The 19,434-nt window shown below is 37.2% G+C and overlaps 2 protein-coding genes across 3 annotated transcripts in view; one reads left to right on the top strand and one right to left on the bottom strand.

The window, feature by feature from the left end:
• Positions 1-9,448, bottom strand: part of LOC124303477 (synaptotagmin-7) — a 205,926-nt gene extending 196,478 nt beyond the window's left edge. The window contains exon 1 of the mRNA XM_046760715.1: positions 9,339-9,448. The gene's annotated coding sequence lies outside the window, so the exon portion shown is untranslated. The remainder of the gene's footprint in view (positions 1-9,338) is intronic.
• LOC124303476 (biotinidase-like) lies at positions 362-17,763 on the top strand. 2 transcript variants are annotated; one of them, XM_046760709.1, is made up of 9 exons: positions 368-630; positions 3,751-3,877; positions 3,991-4,113; positions 11,515-11,652; positions 11,731-11,861; positions 12,271-12,482; positions 15,001-15,102; positions 15,200-15,353; positions 15,682-15,817. In XM_046760709.1, exons 2-9 carry the CDS (start codon positions 3,812-3,814, stop codon positions 15,722-15,724), a joined length of 969 nt encoding a protein of 322 aa, XP_046616665.1. In that variant the 5' UTR covers positions 368-630; positions 3,751-3,811; the 3' UTR covers positions 15,725-15,817. The 2 variants fall into 2 exon arrangements, with proteins under 2 accessions (XP_046616664.1, XP_046616665.1); XM_046760708.1 differs by having other exon boundaries at positions 362-630; positions 15,200-17,763.
• The last annotated feature ends 1,671 nt before the right edge of the window (positions 17,764-19,434 follow it).

The following is a 19,434-nucleotide window of genomic DNA, read 5'->3' as shown; positions in this document are numbered from 1 at the left end:
TACTCATCGTCACTGACTAATCGTACGCCTGTGCTCTGTGAAATCCCCCAAGAAGTCTATAAATAGAAAAGGCGGGGACCGTATAAGAGGGTCCCAACAGGCCCCTGCAGGATACTGCTGAAACGAGCAGGCATTGATTCGGCCTTTTCACGAAACATCGAAACATACGCGTGGAGTGAAATTAATTTTTAACGTATAAATAATTCCACAGTTATTTCGGTGTTTCAAACGGCGATTGGAGCGACGAATTGAAGTTTATTAGGCAGCAATGGATAGACGAGCAACATACTAGCTGCAATCTGGAATTATATATCGAATTAAAATCATTACGCCCGTTCGCTACGACATATTTCGACAAATCGTTCAAGCCTTATGTTCTCTTTCTCAATTCGCGGCATGTATTTCGAACTCCCGTCCACATCCGTTTTCCAACGGCAATCGTGCGCAGTTGCGCATCGTGTCGAGAAATTCTCACTTCGTCGACCAACCGGCCGCAGAATATCTGGCCCTTCCAGTAAGCCGACACTAGCGGCAACGCCAGGTTTCATCGGCGAAAAGCTACGCCGGGAAGAAAAGATACTGCGAGAAATACGGCGGGAAGGAAATGATGGTGCCTTGGAATACAATTTGGTAAGCATTAAACTATTAGTGAATGAAGACAGGTGCACCAACTATGGAAAAAAAAGTTACAATAACCGATTCAGTGTTGTGAGACGCAGTAGAATATAAAATGACCCGAAGAAAGGCGTTGTGCGCATGCTCCTTTCGAGTTCAACGCCCGAGTAGTCAACTGTTATGACCTTGGACTTGAGGTTTGTTTTGTGCGTATTTTAAATTTTTTAAAACGATGTACAAATTTCTCCTAGACATTTTTTCTAACCGGTTACAAGTCGTATTAAATAATATACGTACAGAGTTATATGTATTTTATATTTTTGATGAAAAGTCAACAAGTTTCTGAGAGGTCGAGAATAAATGATTATTCTGCGAATAAACAGTGAAACAAGTGATTTCTTTATTAATTTCTGTGAAAATAATTGATTTGAACGTGTATAAAAATTATACGCAAGATGCGGCAACATTCCGCTCTTGTATATCTATATTTGAATAATCTACATGTGGTGTCGATGGTTGCAGTGTCGCCTTGAGTTGCGTTGCATTAAGAGAATACATGTTTTACTTTATTTAGAATCGTTTATTTGAGGAACGCATCGGTGAATGTCTACTTTTCTTTGATGCAGGAATTTTAGGAAATCGAATCATACTATATCAACGCTCATCCTGTGCGTGTAACTTTTTTTACAAAAGTTCACATAATTATTTTTTCATCGAATACTATTAATTAAAAAAAAAAAAAAAAGAATAAAGTTCCTGTAACTTTTTTCGTTTTAGTATTGAACCTCCTTGAGGGCGTGCCTTGCTCGATCTCGGCGTAACGTATATATCTGTGAATATCGAAGTCTCATTCTGTACACAATGATAAACTAAACACTCCAATAGATTTTCATTTGATGCAAAATTAAGAAATGGGACAGATTCTACAAAATCGATATAATAAATTCGTAGACTGCATGCCATTTCTTTATTTCTGCGTCAAATGAAAATCTATTGGAGTGTTTTTGTTCAGAATTGTGTATAGAATGATGCTGTTAAAGCCGTTTTCACGTTTGAGATACGTGGAATTCGATACTTGGAAGTAAATACGTCATGTCGAAATCGATCCCATGGCATCTCCTTAATGCGTTTAATTAATTATTCTCGGGATACGCCCGAGTTGTTATGTACGTATACAGTATATTTATACATTCCCCGGTGTACTTGCCCGGAACACTAACCGCACTCACAAAGCCACATGATGTGGGAATTCCCAGAATTATCACGCTGGAGGAAAAATTGGCTAGCTACGTGAATTGATGAATAAGAATTCTCGTAAATGGTTTGCGTCATTTCTTCAACTTTTTGGACACTGTTTTTTTCGTCTTGTGAACACTAGGATCGCTGCGATTGGATAAGTCATAAATGTAGACTATGGAACAGAGATAGAAACAAATGGTTGACTCTCTGTAACGTAAGTTAACAACAACGGTGCCTCAAAAGTTGAAACACCTCCATCGGCAAAATTCGGCGAAGCTGCAAGGCTTGCATATAAGACCGTGGGGTTGCTAAATTTCTCAACATTTACAAATTGAGGCTATTGCTTGCTTATCACGCGGGGTTGGGAGTCAAACGGAATCATTGACAAACGGTATATATGTGTACGCGACTATCGACTTATTTTGTCTCATTCCCCGACAAGCAGACTTCGCTAGAATGGTGCTGGTAGTTACTTTCCATGAGTCATATCGATTATATTATTTACAGCGTTTCATATCGGATACTGCGGTCATGAAGTATGAAAAATTATTAAAGTTTGCTAAAATTAAAATTAAAATTACCAAAAGTTGTTCTTATCCACGCCTAAGCTGTTGTGAAATTTTAAGTAATAAATTTTGGAAAGTTGTACTGTAACTAATATCTTTTGCTCGAGACTTGAAAGAATCTCATTAACGGAAATGCTACTTTAACATCGGCTATTCGATTAACTGACGACACAGCAGATCTCGGGTCTTTTGTTTGCGATGAAATCCGCTTTCAAACTCGGTAAGCGCAAAAAAGTTACAAAAAAAGAAGAAGAAAAAGACGGAAAAATATTTGATTTCAGAAGATTTATAAGAAGTTTTAACTGCGCATACGAGTTGCTAATATTATTGAACAAGAAAAGCTAACTCGACTACTTTGATGGGCGTAAGTCTCTGAGTCAATTATCGTAAAAGGAGAGACAATGTCGTGACTCAGTATGCAGTCCGGGAGCCAGTGAACTTTGTTTGGAACTTATTTTCGCACGCGCTATATATAGATGAGATTTCAAATTTGTTTCAAAATAATTTTTCAAATCTCCAAAATCTATTGAGGTACAGTAATGTTCATTAAAGCCTTTCCCTTCCGGCTAACTTTTTTTTCGGTCCGAAACAAAATACGATTTTGATTCTATACGAAATGACGCTGAAGTCAGCAGCCAGAGTTAGCAACCAAACGTGTTAAATTTTTTTGGAAACAGAAAAATGCAGTTCAGTTTTATCCGCACAATTCTATAAAAAATTGGGGGTTCGTGCTATTTCATAATATTTTTAGTTTCGGACTGCACTGCCTTATTCGAATGAACATTAGAACGTTTATCTGCTGTTACTGTACATTGGTTTTTGCGGTTTTACAAATAATACTGCTTTTATTCATAACGTATCGTTGACAATAACTAGAACATGTTACAATGATTTCGGCAGAGTAAAATTACAGCTATGCAATTACTCACTTGTGATCAATTACTGATCCCCATATTAATCTCTGGACATTTAAGACCTTGTACATGCATAATAACACTGTTAATGTTATCTATTGTTGTCTATTGGAGAAATGCGCGATATGAAATAAATTCCTTACCCCTTCATATTATTCCTTGTGATGATTGTACTACCAGGTTGAGACTACTCGGTGTATCCATGCATCTCTCTTTGAATATTTTCGATTGTTTATGTTTTTTTTTAGTGAAACAAACTTGATATGAACTTTATCGTTGAGGGTTATTGTCTTCCGATCAAATGTTATAGCACTGTAGCGCTCAAAAGACCAACTGAAAAAATAACAACGAACACTGACACATAAACTAAATTAACTCGTTTCATTCACTTTAATGATGGTTACCAATTATTGCAGAAGTTGGCCAGCTTTTTTGAGACGAAATCAGATTGTCGCCATACAACGGGGCAAAGTCGTCATGATGGAGTTTTTGATACGTCCTCTACTTTTGATACTGCTAATCGCCCAGATGCAGTCAGCTCAGGTACGAATATCATTCCATACATTAACTTATTTTCCTCCAATACATTCAAATATCCACGGCTACTATTTTACGAAAACGCATAATGTAACTAAATCAGTTTTCTCGTTGTTCAGGATTCGTACAAAGCCGCTACTTTCGAATACAAACCCGAATACATCACGGACGATCCTGTGGAAACTATGAGACTAAATGCTAAAGAATTTGAGAAGCAGATAGAAACTGTCTCCAAAGAACATGTAAGTTGTGTGTCTAGAGACAAAACACTGGCGACAAAGATCGATAATTGATCATGACGATATGATTCTTCTTGACCGACATATTCACTTTACGGTTTTCATTAATCTTGTAAACGGATGTATAAGATCAACAATGATTTCTTCATTACACTCGATCATTTCCAAAAAATAGCATGACACGACGTACGATTTCTATATGTAAAATCGACAAGAATGTTTTTACCTAACTACCCTCCTACAGTTTATACACAAACTGCGTCGTAGTTAGTTCTGTACTCTACATATTGCCGACGTCAATGCACCACTTAAGGTGCCTTGAACGTGGTGTCACGGATTCCATTTGAGAGATTTAACGAGACTACTCATTCTTTTGTAGAACTTTGAACAGATTGAGAATTTCTCGTAAAATGATCATGCTATTTATTGAAAAGTGCCCTTTGGAGAGCTAGAGCTGAACAAATATCGTACAGATTTTTCATGTATATATAAAGCCGCGTGACAGGCTTCGATATCATATTTTGAAAATAATTGGATTATTAATTAATATGATAATTTATCAGCCTTAGCCGGCCAGAGTTTACGTCCTAATATCAAAACGATCGTATCACAAAAAGTTTAAAATCGATTCGATGATTTGGGAAAGAATTAAATGGTCTTCCGCGTATGTAAACACTTTAATCGTTCACGCGACACTACGAGTACACTAGCCAAAGGCGAGTATCCTTGTGCCAGTCAATGACGAATATTGAAAATAGGTCGTAGCTTCCTTGTTTCGCACAATTCTTTACATGACAAGAGTATGTTGGGCGTTTTTTCACGAAGCTCGGAATTGAGGATAGGATCTCACATTGCCAGATTTGTTCGCGACGGCGCATGTGCGCAGTACTGAAAAGACCACTCTCAGCTCCCAGAACTTAAAAGTCATCTGTTCAGTACTCCGCGCATGCGCATTCGTAGACTCACTCAGCCGTCATAGAAACGGGTACTTTGCGAACGGAAAACACGCATGAAAAAACGCGTAAAACATGCTTGCGTTGTATAAAACACCTCGATTGGCTCGGCTTGGTAACTGTCGAGTAGTATAGAGTGAAGGAATATTTATTTCACTCCGATTGACACGGAATTAACGACAAGTTTAAAAATTATCATTTTTATCGCTCGTTGTCTACAACAAATGTTGTTCATCAAAATGACTTGATGCAGCAACGACAATAAATTTGTCTTTATTTTCAATTTACTCACAATACACTGTGCTTCTGTTGGAGTGTTCCTGTAGAACTGAGGTCAAATCTCTACTTCCGGCGCTGTATCAACTAGCATAATCATAAAGCTGTTTCGTAGATATAAGGTAACGGCTGTAACTTACACAAGCTTTGCAGATAACACGGGAAGTACCGTTCCGGACGAATAATGAGGCAAAGTCTGTTGTGTGCTGTTAATTTAATCATTAATGCGAAATCTCGCCGACATTCTTATTTTCATATCGAAATACTTTGCGATATTATTCTTTTGACGAGTTACAAGTGCACTAATAATTAATTATTGTTAGTGCTTGAAGAACACGCGACAGACGTTCTATTTTCTGGCTATCAACCTCGTGCACAAATTATAAGTATGTATGTACAACATATTTTACTGTACATACGCCGTGCATCAGACGTGTATAAATAATGCAGAATGTAGATATTTGTCTTCAAACTTCGCAAGACGTGTTGTACATATTGTACATTCATAGGCCCGTTTACCATCGCGTGTCGTTATCCGATATTGACGAATGTTTCGAAATCGTTTGACTGGCAGTTTCTCGCACTCGTTGAAGTTATATTTTAAGAGAATTTTTGCTATGAAACATACACAATCGTACAACAAAGTTGAACAAAGTAAACGATCAATACGAAATTGGAAATATATACCGATGGCGCCAGATATTTTAATTCCCGCTCAGAATACATGATTGATTATAAAAATGCGGTCGTTTATACAGGTGCTCCGTTCTACGGGGTATTTTGAAAATCGTCGAATTCTAAAACTAAATTTTCGATTAATCATTTTTTCTGTTCATCATTCTACCTGGATAAATCCCTGCTACTTGCAATCAGGTGAAAAAATGTAAATTCAATTTTCCGTTCTCCTCACATCGATGACGAATCACTCGATCGAACGGCCTCTAATATCTTTCACATACCCGCAAGAGTCACGGACAGGCAACATTTGTTCTTTCCACTAGATTTGCAACATAGCGTATTTCTCGGTTATAGAGATTTCAACATTCCCTCCATCACTCGGTCAGTGATCAATAAAGATTTTGAGGTATAAACAGAGGTTGCTTTGCACCGATGGAAAATTTTTCCGCAAGGTTAAATGACGCGGAAGTATCTAATATACAAAATTCCGGTACGGTTGTGGCCTACATTTGAGATTACGTCGAATACATTTCTTCGAGAAGTGGCAAAAATCGAAGTATCAGTTTACCTTAGCGGCAACTATTGGTGAAAATTCTGAGATCGATTTATACCTCAACGATCCTTCCCCATATCTATATCCTCCCTTGAGCCCGGCTAATAATTAATTGGAGCCTTGATAAATTAGCTTTTACTTAATATATCAGCCTGAAGGTCTTGTGATTGCGTAGAAAGTCGATTGCAGATTGTAAAATGAGGGTGAAATTTGAACGGCTTGCCAAAGTCAAACGAAATCTCAGACCGCACCTCCACCTTCATTCACTGTGCAATTCCTCTTACATACCGACTCACAGAAATTCTTCTGCACGGACAAGGCGTTCGCGGCGTTGAAGACACCCAGATACCTCCAAGAGTCTCTGATGGTTTGTGTTGAAACGTCTAACGCGATTATCTGTCTCAGCTCTGAGAGGCTTAGATAGATAGAAAGAGATAGAGAGAGAAGAAGGGAGGAGTTGGACTGCAGCATGGCAAACGGTAATTCGATCAACCGCCACTACAAGTTCTCGACTTTATGTGTATGTACATATGTACAGTACGAGTCGTAGATACATTACATCCAGGTAGTATATACGCCAGGTATTTCGATCGCATAAGTACAGCTACTTTTCTACCCACGCATAATTTATGCGTATAAACGTTCAATTGACACTTCGAATTCGGAACCGCATTCTACATTTATCATCTGCACATTAGTAACTCTTATCGAATTTTTTTCGGACCGCAATCTGACAACCTGCTTCTGCAAAGCTGCAGAATCGGAGTGGAATTTTGTAGCGAAGGCGGTACAAATCGTCGGTGAAAAAACTTTACGAAACGCTGAGAAATCTGCAGTACGGTAGTTTTAAGTCGTGACAGTGACGTTGGTAATCTAATGGTGATGATTCTGTTTTTACAAATGTAACGCATTGCGACGCGCGACTCGCCGTTGGACGTCGTGCAGACCAATTTCGCGGACTACCCTTCAAGTTCCAGTTGATATGAATCCAACGAATTGACGAGGGAGATTTAACTACTACTTCTGGACACCACATCGATGCTCGAAAAGGGATGTACGAAAACTAGAGTATAAGTCAGTGAGCGCTGATGCAAGTGCAGTATTCAAGGTATTTCTCTTATTATTAATTTATATTTCACGAGAGTCAACAGTGTACTGGGCTTTGTAACGAAAATTATACATAATACAATGCCGAAATTGGAAGCAAACTTTAACGTGTCATAATAAACGGGTTCAACAAACCCATTAGAGGAATTATTATAGTTTTATGTCTTCATTCTCTGGCAAGCCATCCCCTCTACCATATAATATTATGAAAAGCTTATTGTAAGGTAGTAGATTATTTCCGTCGCAAAGCTCTAGATTTTATGTGATGTTCTTTTTGATGTAACTCAACATGTTGAAGCAATATCAACCGAACGACATCAATTTCTTGGTCTTCCGTTAAGAGGATGCCCTGGTCGATTTCGACGTTGACGTATATTACATACATATATATCCAAATATCGAAGTACGCGTATCTCAAACCCGGAAAAAGGCTTAACAGCCCCGTTCTATACGTAATTCTGTACAACAACACTCCGCCACATTTTCCATTAAAACAGAAATAAAAAAATGGCCCGAATTCCAATAAATACCAAAAGTAAATTCGTAGACCTATGCGTGTGTTCAATTGTATAACATCGTCCGTCAAGTACCACAAATCATAGGTTCTTCTTTTGCGTTGAGATTTTTGCGTGAAACTCAATTATTTTTGCGTATCGGCATTGAATATAGAACGGGGCTATCATGACCTGAATCGGTTTGGAAAATAGTTAAAATAAGTGACACGTACACACGAAAGTAATTTTTTCTACATTTCGATGATTTTCGTAACTTCGTTAGATTCTAATACCTACTTATAAATCATCGAGTCCGAAAGGAACAATCTGCTACGTATTAGCATCGTGTCGAAGATGTATTCATTTTTTGTCAAAATCGACAGGAACTTCCTCTTAATTAGCGATAACTACTCTAACGATTCGAGTAAGCCCGCTAAATGGTCACAACTAGAGCTGATGAGAGTTTGACCCATGGAATTGGGACAGGCGGTGTGTTTCTTCACGAGTTTCAACTACGTTCATAAGAAGCCGGTCTTTTGGTCAATGACTCTCCTGGAGGAACAAGGTACGGAGGTTCTAGTGTCGGTAATAGAACATCAGCTACGAAAGAGCGACTAACGTGTTATAAAAAGCAAAGTTACCATCAAGACAGACATTTCAAACCCAAAAAGTAAAAACTCCAAAAACAATATCAAAATTAAAGAGAGACTGTTTAAAAGGAAGAATCAAAATCACTAAAGTGAAATCCAAGAGTCAAGTGCATCGATGAAAAGACAATTATTTACAATTTCAACAATATACACCCTTTTAAAGAATTGACACACGGAATGAATGAATGATGGAATGGATGAACGAATGAATCTTAAACTTAAGGACGGCTAGTGTTGTATATATATTTTGACACGAGAATAAAAGAAATCGTGCTATTTTCTTCGTACCTTATAAAATAGACGTAAAGTTTATTTGTGAAAAAAAGAATCTTATCTTGTAAATACTACACTATATAAAATTTGGAGGGTAAACTTACGAAATAAATAGTGCAACATCCACTCAGATCACAGAAAAATATTTACCCGTGGATTTGTAATTTCACTATTCTTTGAGCGGATGTATTTATGAAGTAAATTTTGGGATAGATTGAAAATATCAGCGAATTTGTAAAATTACCTTCCACGTGTATTGTAACGAACAGCTGATTCTACCGTACATACAGACCGGTCACCCGGTGTCGGGCACACACCCACAGCCGCCAGGTTTACGCTCACGGATCTTCCGATCTTCCCACACTAACGACACTGGACAGACTGACGACGATTCGAGAGGGAGATACGCCTTACTTCTACCGACAACGAACTTGACCGAACGAAATCGGGTGACGTTCGGCAGCTCGGTAGCAGATCTGATGCAAAGCGCACAGCTGACTAAACGCGTACTTCATAGCTCAGGTACCTGGCCAAAGTGGCAGGTGACCACCATAAATTATAGCAGAATATCAAAACTTGGAAATTTTCACGTCGATAGATTCACTTCGTAAAAGAGTATCTTATTTAACGAATTCGAGGTATTGTGTTGAAACAACTTTGTTGCTTGGAAAAATTCACTCTGTCGAAACCGAGGCAATACGGTAAATTGCAATACTATTGCGTTCCGTATGAAAATTTTATTTGATTCCTATCACGAAGGCTAAGAGAAATAGGTATATTGCCATAAAGCGTGGATTCAGTTTGATTTTATACTTTTCATTTGTATTATTCTTCCTTATATTTTACTTTATAATTTGCATTAGATTTTCTTTCTTTGATCGTAAACCTTGCGGCCACTAGGCATCTTACGATTTTTGATTGTAAACATTCGTGCAGCAAAAATTAAATATTGTTAACTGAGATTTTTTTGCTTGCTTGATTGCTTATTTGATTAACGAGACCCAATCAATCGGATTTTAAATTAGGGTACAGTTTTGGAGAATCGTCGAGCTGATACAACATCGGCATACGCCCATGTCTGAAACTGTTGGTCCAGAATTCTGAATCTAGTGAACAGCCACGGTCTAAAACACTCTGGTCTGTAGCATAGGCGATCACAATTATAGAAAAAAATAGGCACGGCAACTTCGAAATCGGGACTCCCAAATCTGCACACATTTTGATACCAAATGCAGTTCAGTTGAAAGTAGTAAATAAATTTGCACTTCAATTTGCATCATGTAACATTTTATATTATATTTTTTTTTTTTCGAAAAAAGTTAGATTAAAATTCTTTTTCAGCTCCTCAATTGTACAATTGACGTCCCTTCTCGTAGTTTCACACGACTGTTCCAAGTGAAAGTGAAAAACTTTATTGTCCGCGTGTTATTAAGATATCAAAAAAAAATTTTTTAAATCGTATCATTTAATTAAACGATTTAATTTAAACATAAAAACTAACTTTTACAGTGCTCACAGGATAGGAAACATAGCGGTTAGTAATTTTATCAATAACTTCATTGGTCTACGGCAAATTTTTCGTCACGAGCATCATGAATTTATCCAGATGGCTAAGTCGAAAGAGAAAGAACACCCGCTTGGTAAATTTACCACTTGGTACCCAAAATTATCTACGTGCATGCGTGTATAGGATTTAGGGAACTTGACATCCGTAAAAATGTCGCAAAACCGGCTTAGTCACGTGGCTCTGTTAAATATTTATTCAACCGAAGCCGATAGTTTAGATGTAGAAAGTTTGATGGATGTATTTATTACACGAAATTCCAAATCCGTGACTGTTTTTGCACTCGTTAAAACAATAAATGATGTACACAACGTTTTTTTATGTTGCAATAATTTTAACGACGGAGTTAATAAAAGTTGTTGATAAAATTAATTGAAAGTATCCCCCCCACTTGATAGTTACTCAACACCGGAAATATATCTGTTTACAATGCTATAATATAAAATTTAAACCGTTATCAAACCAGTTTTTGTTATTCGTAAAATGTAACTTACGATTAGTCAAGCTGTAACTGGATATAGCGAGGTATAAACGACAACAACAAAAACGATAACAATAATAATGATGATGATGTTCATAATGCTGATAACCAAAATTATAAGTGCACTAAAAACAATAGAAATAATGAAACTAATAAAAACGTCGATCGAAGTCATGAAAATCTAATCCAGAAATTTTAATAACTTTCCGAACAAACGAGATAAACTTTCTAGACGAAAGGGACACAATTTACTGAATAAACGAGACAAATTACGGGACGAACGCTTGCGAACTTTATCGTTCTACCTATACATCATATGATTTTGAGATCACAAATCTTAAAACGGAAATTTATTTAAAGTTGTTTTCTTTGCAGGCAAAAATCATAGTATTTCCTGAATTGGGGCTGACTTCGATACATTTACCGAATAGATCAGCTTTGAGCAATTGGTCTATCGAAGTCCCGGATCCTGAGAAAAATTCCCTGCCATGTAATGAATCCGGTATTCACGAGGTGAGTCATCAAATAACACTTTTCCCCAATCTGCGGGCCTTTTCAATATTAAAATATTAAAGATTCCAACGGTTTCAGGTTCTCCGTAAAATTTCGTGTGCGGCAGAAAGGCGTAAACTTTACGTAGTGATCAACCTGGTTGAAAAGACAGACAACTGTCTATACTCCTCTAACGTGGTATTCAGTTCGGAAGGGAGAATAGTCGCAAGGTGAAAAAATTACTTCCCGTTTAGTAATATGTAAATCCTCCCGATGATAGCTATAACATTGTCCTAATAGTTATGGTTACTTTTACACTATACTCATTCATAGACTTTAATCGTACCCAATAAGCTGCACGAAAGTGATAGCCAAGTTAGCGAATGAGCCTTTGTTTGCAAACACAGCCCTGCAAGTGTATTAGATAATTTCAATGTTTGATTAACAAACGATTTGAATACCAGAGTTTAGTTTTATTTTCTACGTTACTACTTTAAAGACATTCTCTGGCAATTGTGGCAAAAATTCCGCGCTTATCCGACATTTCCAGCTTTAATGAAATCCTTGAGATTTCGAGGATTTTCAGAATTCAAGGCTTCACAGCCGCCCTCTGTTACATTTTATTTTACTTTTCCGTAGGTACCGGAAATATTATCGTTACAACGAATTCGGCGAATTCAATCGACCGAATGAACTAAATGCCACGGCTTTTAGTACCCCGTTCGGAACGTTTGGCGTGCTGATTGGCGCCGATATTCTCTACGAAGAACCAGCTCGGACATTAATAGAAAAGAACATAAGACAGTTCGTTTATCCTTTAGCATGGGTGACCGTACTGCCGTTTGCGACAAGTGAGTTACCGTTTAATTACGTTATGAAACTAGAGGGGGTATCCACTTATAACATAGTTCAGACAGTCGTCTACGAAATGGTATAAAAGGGTATAAAATGGTATGAAATACATTTGAAATGACATGCAATATTATGGAACACGTATCGGATGGTTCCAAATGATTGCGCAATAGTAACGAAATAGTATGAAATTCGTCTGAAATGGTCATGGAGTATTTGTACGATACGATTACCCTGAGCATTACGAATGACCGTAATGACCGCAGTTTTTATTATTTCGAAAACATAAAAACAAAAAATTTTTATTCGATCTAATAATTTGAAGTTCGAGTGTCTGACATGCATCTTATAATTCTCTCATATTAATTCATACATTATACAATAACTTGGGGTATCCGATTTTTGGATTTATTCAGTCAACTGCAATTTTTTATCTCATTTTATGAATTTTCTATTTCGTCATTTTTATGGTAATTGAAAAATAATGAAGACAACTAGAAAAAACTTCATTGTTAAAGGTGTAAAAATAGACGTTCTATAGTTCCGAGGGTAGTGTAAAAGCTTTGTTACTCCAGTCTGGTCCGTATACGCGTCGATTTGAAATTGTCAAACTTCATTCCACGAAAACTGAAAACTTTAACCTGGCAAAGATGCCTGATGCTTTATACATATGTAGCTTGTGTTGCAATTGCTACGTATTATATGCTTATCTACGTATGTATGAGTTTATAATTCGCAAGCAAATGGATAAGAAAATACCAGGTTACAAGTCTGTGGGAGTTTTATCCCACTGGAATCAAGGCTGTGTAAGAAAGTTTGACCGTCAAGCTTCGCTGACTTCGTTTCATGAATTTTACAAATAGAGTTTTACGATATGCGTAAAGTTTCAGAAAATAGTAAATAATACGGTCCAAGCCAGTGACTGAAAAATTTCGCGCGTTCTCGATCACAGTCACACCTTACACTGATATTTAGAGCAGCTGAATGGTTACGGATGAAATATTTTGTCGTAACACGTGCACGATTTTCGCGTTATTTTGACGCATTAAGGGGACCCGTTGGTCTAGAAATTTCGAAAAATCGATTTTTTTTTTTCGATATTTCGAAAGTATAGTATCTTAACAATATACTGTGAAATTTTCATGCGGAAATTCCCAATCGCGCTCCTAACGGGTTCAGCACTCGGAGCGCGGCAGCTTCCCGACCTTCTCCGCATTTTACCTTTACATTTGTAACCGAATATAATATAATCCCTTCGGAATACAAACGTTCCGAAGGGATCCTCTATGGTGCCGGAATCGCGGATTAACTGTAAGTATTCAAAATTTGCTCAATTTTTGAAAATATCTGTACCACAAACTTTAAACTCATTTATCTCGAAACGACTTTTTTCGGCACTGCGGGGGTGAAAATAAAAAAACTATTCAACCGAATGACTTGAAATTTGGATATGTTGTTCACAACATGTATGGCTATTGTCGGAACTAGAATCATAATTTTATTTAAATAATTTCCTATTGTTTACACTAAAAAACTAGTGAAAAAAACCCGATTTTACGAACTTTTTTTTTCAACGCCCGCCATTTTGTCAATTTTCAAATTTTTCGATTTGTTCTAGTTCCGACCATAACTGCACTCTTTCTGATTAAGAATGTCTTTGAATTTTTTGTTTCTGATGAGTAGAAGTCTCGAAATCACTTCCGCAGTCCCGATCCGATTTTTCGAGAGGGTCATCTTTAGCGGCATTTTTATAATAATAAATATTGTTTTTAAAAGGAAAAAAAATTTTTTTTGTATGATTAATAAACGTAGTAATAAGCTCGAAAAGTTAGAACATCGTTTTTTTTATTTTTAATAGCAAAAAAAAAATCGTGAAAATAGGTGTCATTTTCGTGCGCTAGACCACCGGGTCCCCTTAAGCGAGACTAAAGTAACAGTTTTCAAACTGGCAGGCGAAAAAATAATTAAAACGACCGCTACACCGAGCAGCTGGCATTTTTTTAAATTTCTTTTTTGCCCGCTTATGCGGCAAAAAATTTTTCAACATTTTTCAATATTTTTAAGAAAATTATCAATAATTGTGACAAAATATGTTTATTTTCCTAACAAAACTAATTAACAAATATCTTCCCACTCATTTTCTTTCTAATAAGCGAAATTTTTTCACATAATCTTATAAGTACGTGGTTGCCGTGTCAGGAAACGATCACATCAGCCCCGCTTAATATCCCAAAAAAATGAGAAAGATCCATACATGCGTTACAAAAAATATGGTGTGCACCAAGGGCGAAGCAGGTTTTTGAACCTCGTGTGGTTGCAGTTCTCCCTTTAAAAAATCCCGTTTTACGCCCTTGGTACACAATATACTAGTAAACTGTTTGGAAGTGACAGGTGGAATCGTTTCTATAATTGATTTCTCCATTTTTCGACTTTCCAAATTGAGGCAAATAGCGGATAAGTGATTTTCATCAGATATCTCGAGTCCTCAAATAATTGACATTTTGGCTGAACTTTAAGGTTATCAGATGCAGCGGGCGTGGTCCAAGACTAACGATGTAACCGTGATATCTGCCCCATACTACCCAGGCCATGACTATGTCGTAGGTGGTATATTTATGAGTAAGTATACTTCGAATGGCGGATATCGGCGGGTAAGTTACTGCGGTAAAGATTTTCGCTGGATGAAAATTAATCGGTATTTCAAACGGTATTGCAGGTGCAGGCTACGACCCTAAAGCTGCTAGGCTCAACTCTGCCACTGTCGGTATTGTGCCCAGAAAGGGGAGGGCATCGATCGATGAAATAAGTCAAAGTGTCACCGAACCGATAGGAAATGATTGTGTCGTTCGTAACAAGGACATCAAACTTAAGTATGCAAACATTAGACCGTTCACAAATAAAATCGATAATGATACTAGTCAATGGACATGGGAGGGTGATGGCATCAAATGCGAGTTCGAAGTTACCGCCGATTTATCGGCAATAAAAACAGAATCATTCCAATTCTTTGCCTACACTGGAAAGGATGACGTCCTTGGCGAAAAGTGCTCTTCGTTCGCCACCAGTGTTTGTGCAATCGTTAGGTGTGGCAGTAATTCGCTCGATAAATGCGGCCTGGTCGGAACGTCCGGAGTCACTTTCAGTAGCATAAAAATAAAGGCTACCTACAACCAAAGAATGCACGAACTGGTTTTTCAGAATACCTTGCAGCACGGGTATTATGAGATCCCGTCTACAATGAATTCAACGAATTCCATGGGGAAGATGGTACAGACGATGGTTCTGAGCTCGGAAGCGCAGGGATTGGTGGTTTTTGGAATTGTGAGGAAATTCTTTCCTGCCACTCCGGCCGATAAGGACGTGACGCTCCCAGCTAATACGAGTGATAATCCTGACATCTGTCCATCGCTAGTCCCCGATCCTGAACCTCATTCAACACGTGATTTAACACTCATATATCTGTCTATCATATTTTCCGTTGTCCTTCTTGCACTGGTTGCGATCAAGTACCGAAGACAAATATTGTCGAGAATCACCGATTAAATTTAACTATCACAACTTCTCGCTCTAGAATCTCTGAGTTTGACTGGGTCCGCGTTATCCGTGGATTACTTTCATTCCATCTCACTACTTTTAGCGCTAAGTGATAACAAACGTGGTCCGGTGAGGATGGGGTTACCAAAACAGACTGGTATACGAGTTTTCTGAGTTTTGATACAGTTTACTCGCAGTCTTTAGGATGAAAAAATTGAAAAAAGTGACATTATTGCTTGGACTAGGAAACGAGTAACGATGAGAAAATTGCTATACCAGAGCGTTTTGGCCACTTCAATAAATCACTTGTTTCCTTGTTTTTTTTCCCCGTCTTTGTGACAGTTTAAATTATTCGCCCTCGACGTCACGCGCGAAAGTAGACCGTATGTATAGACGCGCTACATGTGGGTGTTACGAAAGGTAAACAGCTGGAAAACTGCCCTTGCTTTGGTAACAGGTTAATAATCCCCGGGGCGACATTCTGTACCCGCCGTCTTACGATATAATTCTAATGTCACTGTTCGCTTCGAGTCATAGCCTGGGAATTTTGTTAAGAACTTATTCTGCGAGTTTTTAAAAAAGTTAGTTGTTGGTTGGGATTCGAATACCATCACGGTAGACCAGATGGATGTGTCTATTTTTATCTATCTACTATTTTTATCTATCTGATCTGAAAATTATGATCATTTTTCTTTCTTATTTTTATTATCTCGTTTATACTAATAGCTAACAGCGTGTCAAATATGCATTCATCCCTGCAGTCATTCATTCACCCATTCTGTACATAAATTATTGACAATAGGTGTATGTATATAGTAAAAATTGTAAACTTAAATCGTGTATTCCCATCAGCGTCATGGTATGGATAAACAATCTTTGTTAATACCGTTTATCGTTGAAAAGTGTCGTTTTTTTTACTTGAAATATCTTATACTTATTATCACAGCTGGAATTATTCAAATGATAAGTGTGATAACAAGGCTTAAATTCTAAATAATTAACGGGAGAAGAAGAGGTAGATTTAAACAGAAAATAGACGTTGGAGTGCCGGTAACATGCATCAAAAGTATATTATGAGATATTTAAAACCAATTATATTATAAAGGACCGTAGTTTGTAATGAATAAATAGTTCATTATACTACAACAGAATAATTACACAACTGCTCGGAATATTCGCATCCGGTCACACGTACCTACTCTCTTTCCTTTCGAACTCATACCTTTTCTGCATCGTTCGCTGTTACTTTCGCTAATCCACTTTTCTCTCGTTCGGTCATCAACAATGCGTATAACTTGACACACACGTTACACACACAAGCAAACATGCTTACAAACGCACACAAATAATTACCGTACAGTATACACATAAAACGACCTTTAACAAGTCTTACTTCTGGACACGTACATTCAACACCTAATGCTTCAACGATGGACCGTTCGAGTGTGAGTTTACGTGATTAAATTGTATTTGTTCAATGGTGTGTCTGAGTGGTTGAAAGTATGAGTGCTACTATTACTATTTCAGACACGATAAACCATGAAAAAAGCCCTTTAATATTATCTAGCATAAGTTGATATAAAAATATGAGCGAATCGAGCCTATTAACAGGATGAATCCGTCAACGCTTTGTGACGATGTATATATTTTGATAGACGAAAGTAAGAACCGAAGTTCGGACGTATCAGCGGATCAGCAGATCGGCAAATTAGTAGGCCTACGATTTTAGAAGGAGAGAGTTGTGTATGGAAGTGTCAGGAAATCATAAACTAAAAAATCATAAATACGACACATCAAATGCCCTCCCTTCAAATTCTTCGAATAATTGTTCCGCTCGATTTTAGCTATATACACTTTTCCGTTCGTTTTTATGTTATTGTTGATATTTTGTTTTATTCTTACTCGACTATTGTCTCTTATATCTTTTAACTTATGCACCTGTGCGTTCCACTTATATTTTTTAAACTAGACAATGCGTAAGGAAATAGTGAGGCGCGTAGCGCCGAGATGGGGTTGGCGCGCGAAGCGCCCAGGGGCGAAGCCCCTAGTTTTTTAAACTATCAAACCAAGTTTGTTGGGTTGCGACGTGCAGAGACTATAAATTGGGTATTCTGTACTATTAAATCATAGTTGACTTTTTAAACCAAAATGACCCAAATAAATGCATAATTTTCTCTTTCATCGTGAAAAACTATTTCTCGTAATTGTCTATTTATTTCCCTTTCTTTTATATTTAACTTATAATCAATAAACTAAAATTCATCACACCTTACCGATCGCGATGTGAGAATGTTGCAGTAGGCGCAAAGAAATTTTGATTTACGCAACAATAATGACAAGAAAATATATTCTTGTAGTTGAATTAACAGTTACTACAGGAATATATTTCCTAGTCTTCTTTTCATATAGACCACAAAAGCTTTTGCGTATTTTTGTTCGGAATTGCATGTAGAATTGCGGTGACTGCGGTATTTTCACATCAGTCCTGTGTAAGCTTTGATGATAATGAAAAACATTAACATTTTACTAAGTACGCGAAGACTGACTATATTTGGCATCCTCTTAAGGACGCCGAAATCATGTATTTGTAATTATGTTTTTATTCAGTTTTTGGAATCAGTGATTTTCATTTATTCATGTGTATGATTAGCTACTAAGATTCATTCATTGTAAATAAATTTTCAAATGAGTTTAAGAATATTTTATATTTGTACTTTTGCTGGGAACTTTACACTGTATGAATAAAGAAAAAATAGATCTATTGGCGGAGTTTCGTTTGAATTTTTAAGCGTACATCGAATATGTGTTTCGAGTATTTTAATTCACAAGTCAAAACGACTCCAAATAGCACAAGGATATTTCCCGAAAAATACAAATTATCGAAATCATTTCCCAAAATTCTAGAAAATATTAATTAATAACCCTTAAGGGCGGACAATCTTTGGAAACTTTTCTACTGAAAACAGCTATGGTCGTTGTTGCCCTGGTAAGCACGATGAAAGTTTTATATTGACCGCGTTCGGAACAATGTACATCAATTATGTTCGTAACCACAGCGAGAGAAGTTGACAAAGTGGAATAATCACTTGTTATTGTCATTTTATTATATCCGGAAAACTTGCTTAATAAATGCGGTCCTTTCCACCCTCTAGTTTTTGGGGTCGTTGTATAATTCGGTTAGCTGTAACCGACCAGTTAAAGTAATAGTTACCGGTTCGGAGCGCCACTTAGGTCACTTTTTCAATCGAACCATAACTAGGGAAAATACATAAAAGCATGCCATTAAATGCATTTCATTTTTTATCTGAAGACTCGAGTGACGGATCCTTATGAAAAAAATTATGAATATCCATTACCAAAAGACCCTTTACGTGAATTAATGTAGTCGCGAAGGACCACTCCCAAGGTACCGAAAAA

This window comes from Neodiprion virginianus, chromosome 4 (genome assembly GCF_021901495.1).
Source record: "Neodiprion virginianus isolate iyNeoVirg1 chromosome 4, iyNeoVirg1.1, whole genome shotgun sequence".
Lineage (NCBI taxonomy): Eukaryota > Metazoa > Arthropoda > Insecta > Hymenoptera > Diprionidae > Neodiprion > Neodiprion virginianus.
The sequence above is the reverse complement of the archived record's forward strand: the minus strand, read 5'-3'. Positions and strand labels throughout refer to the sequence as shown.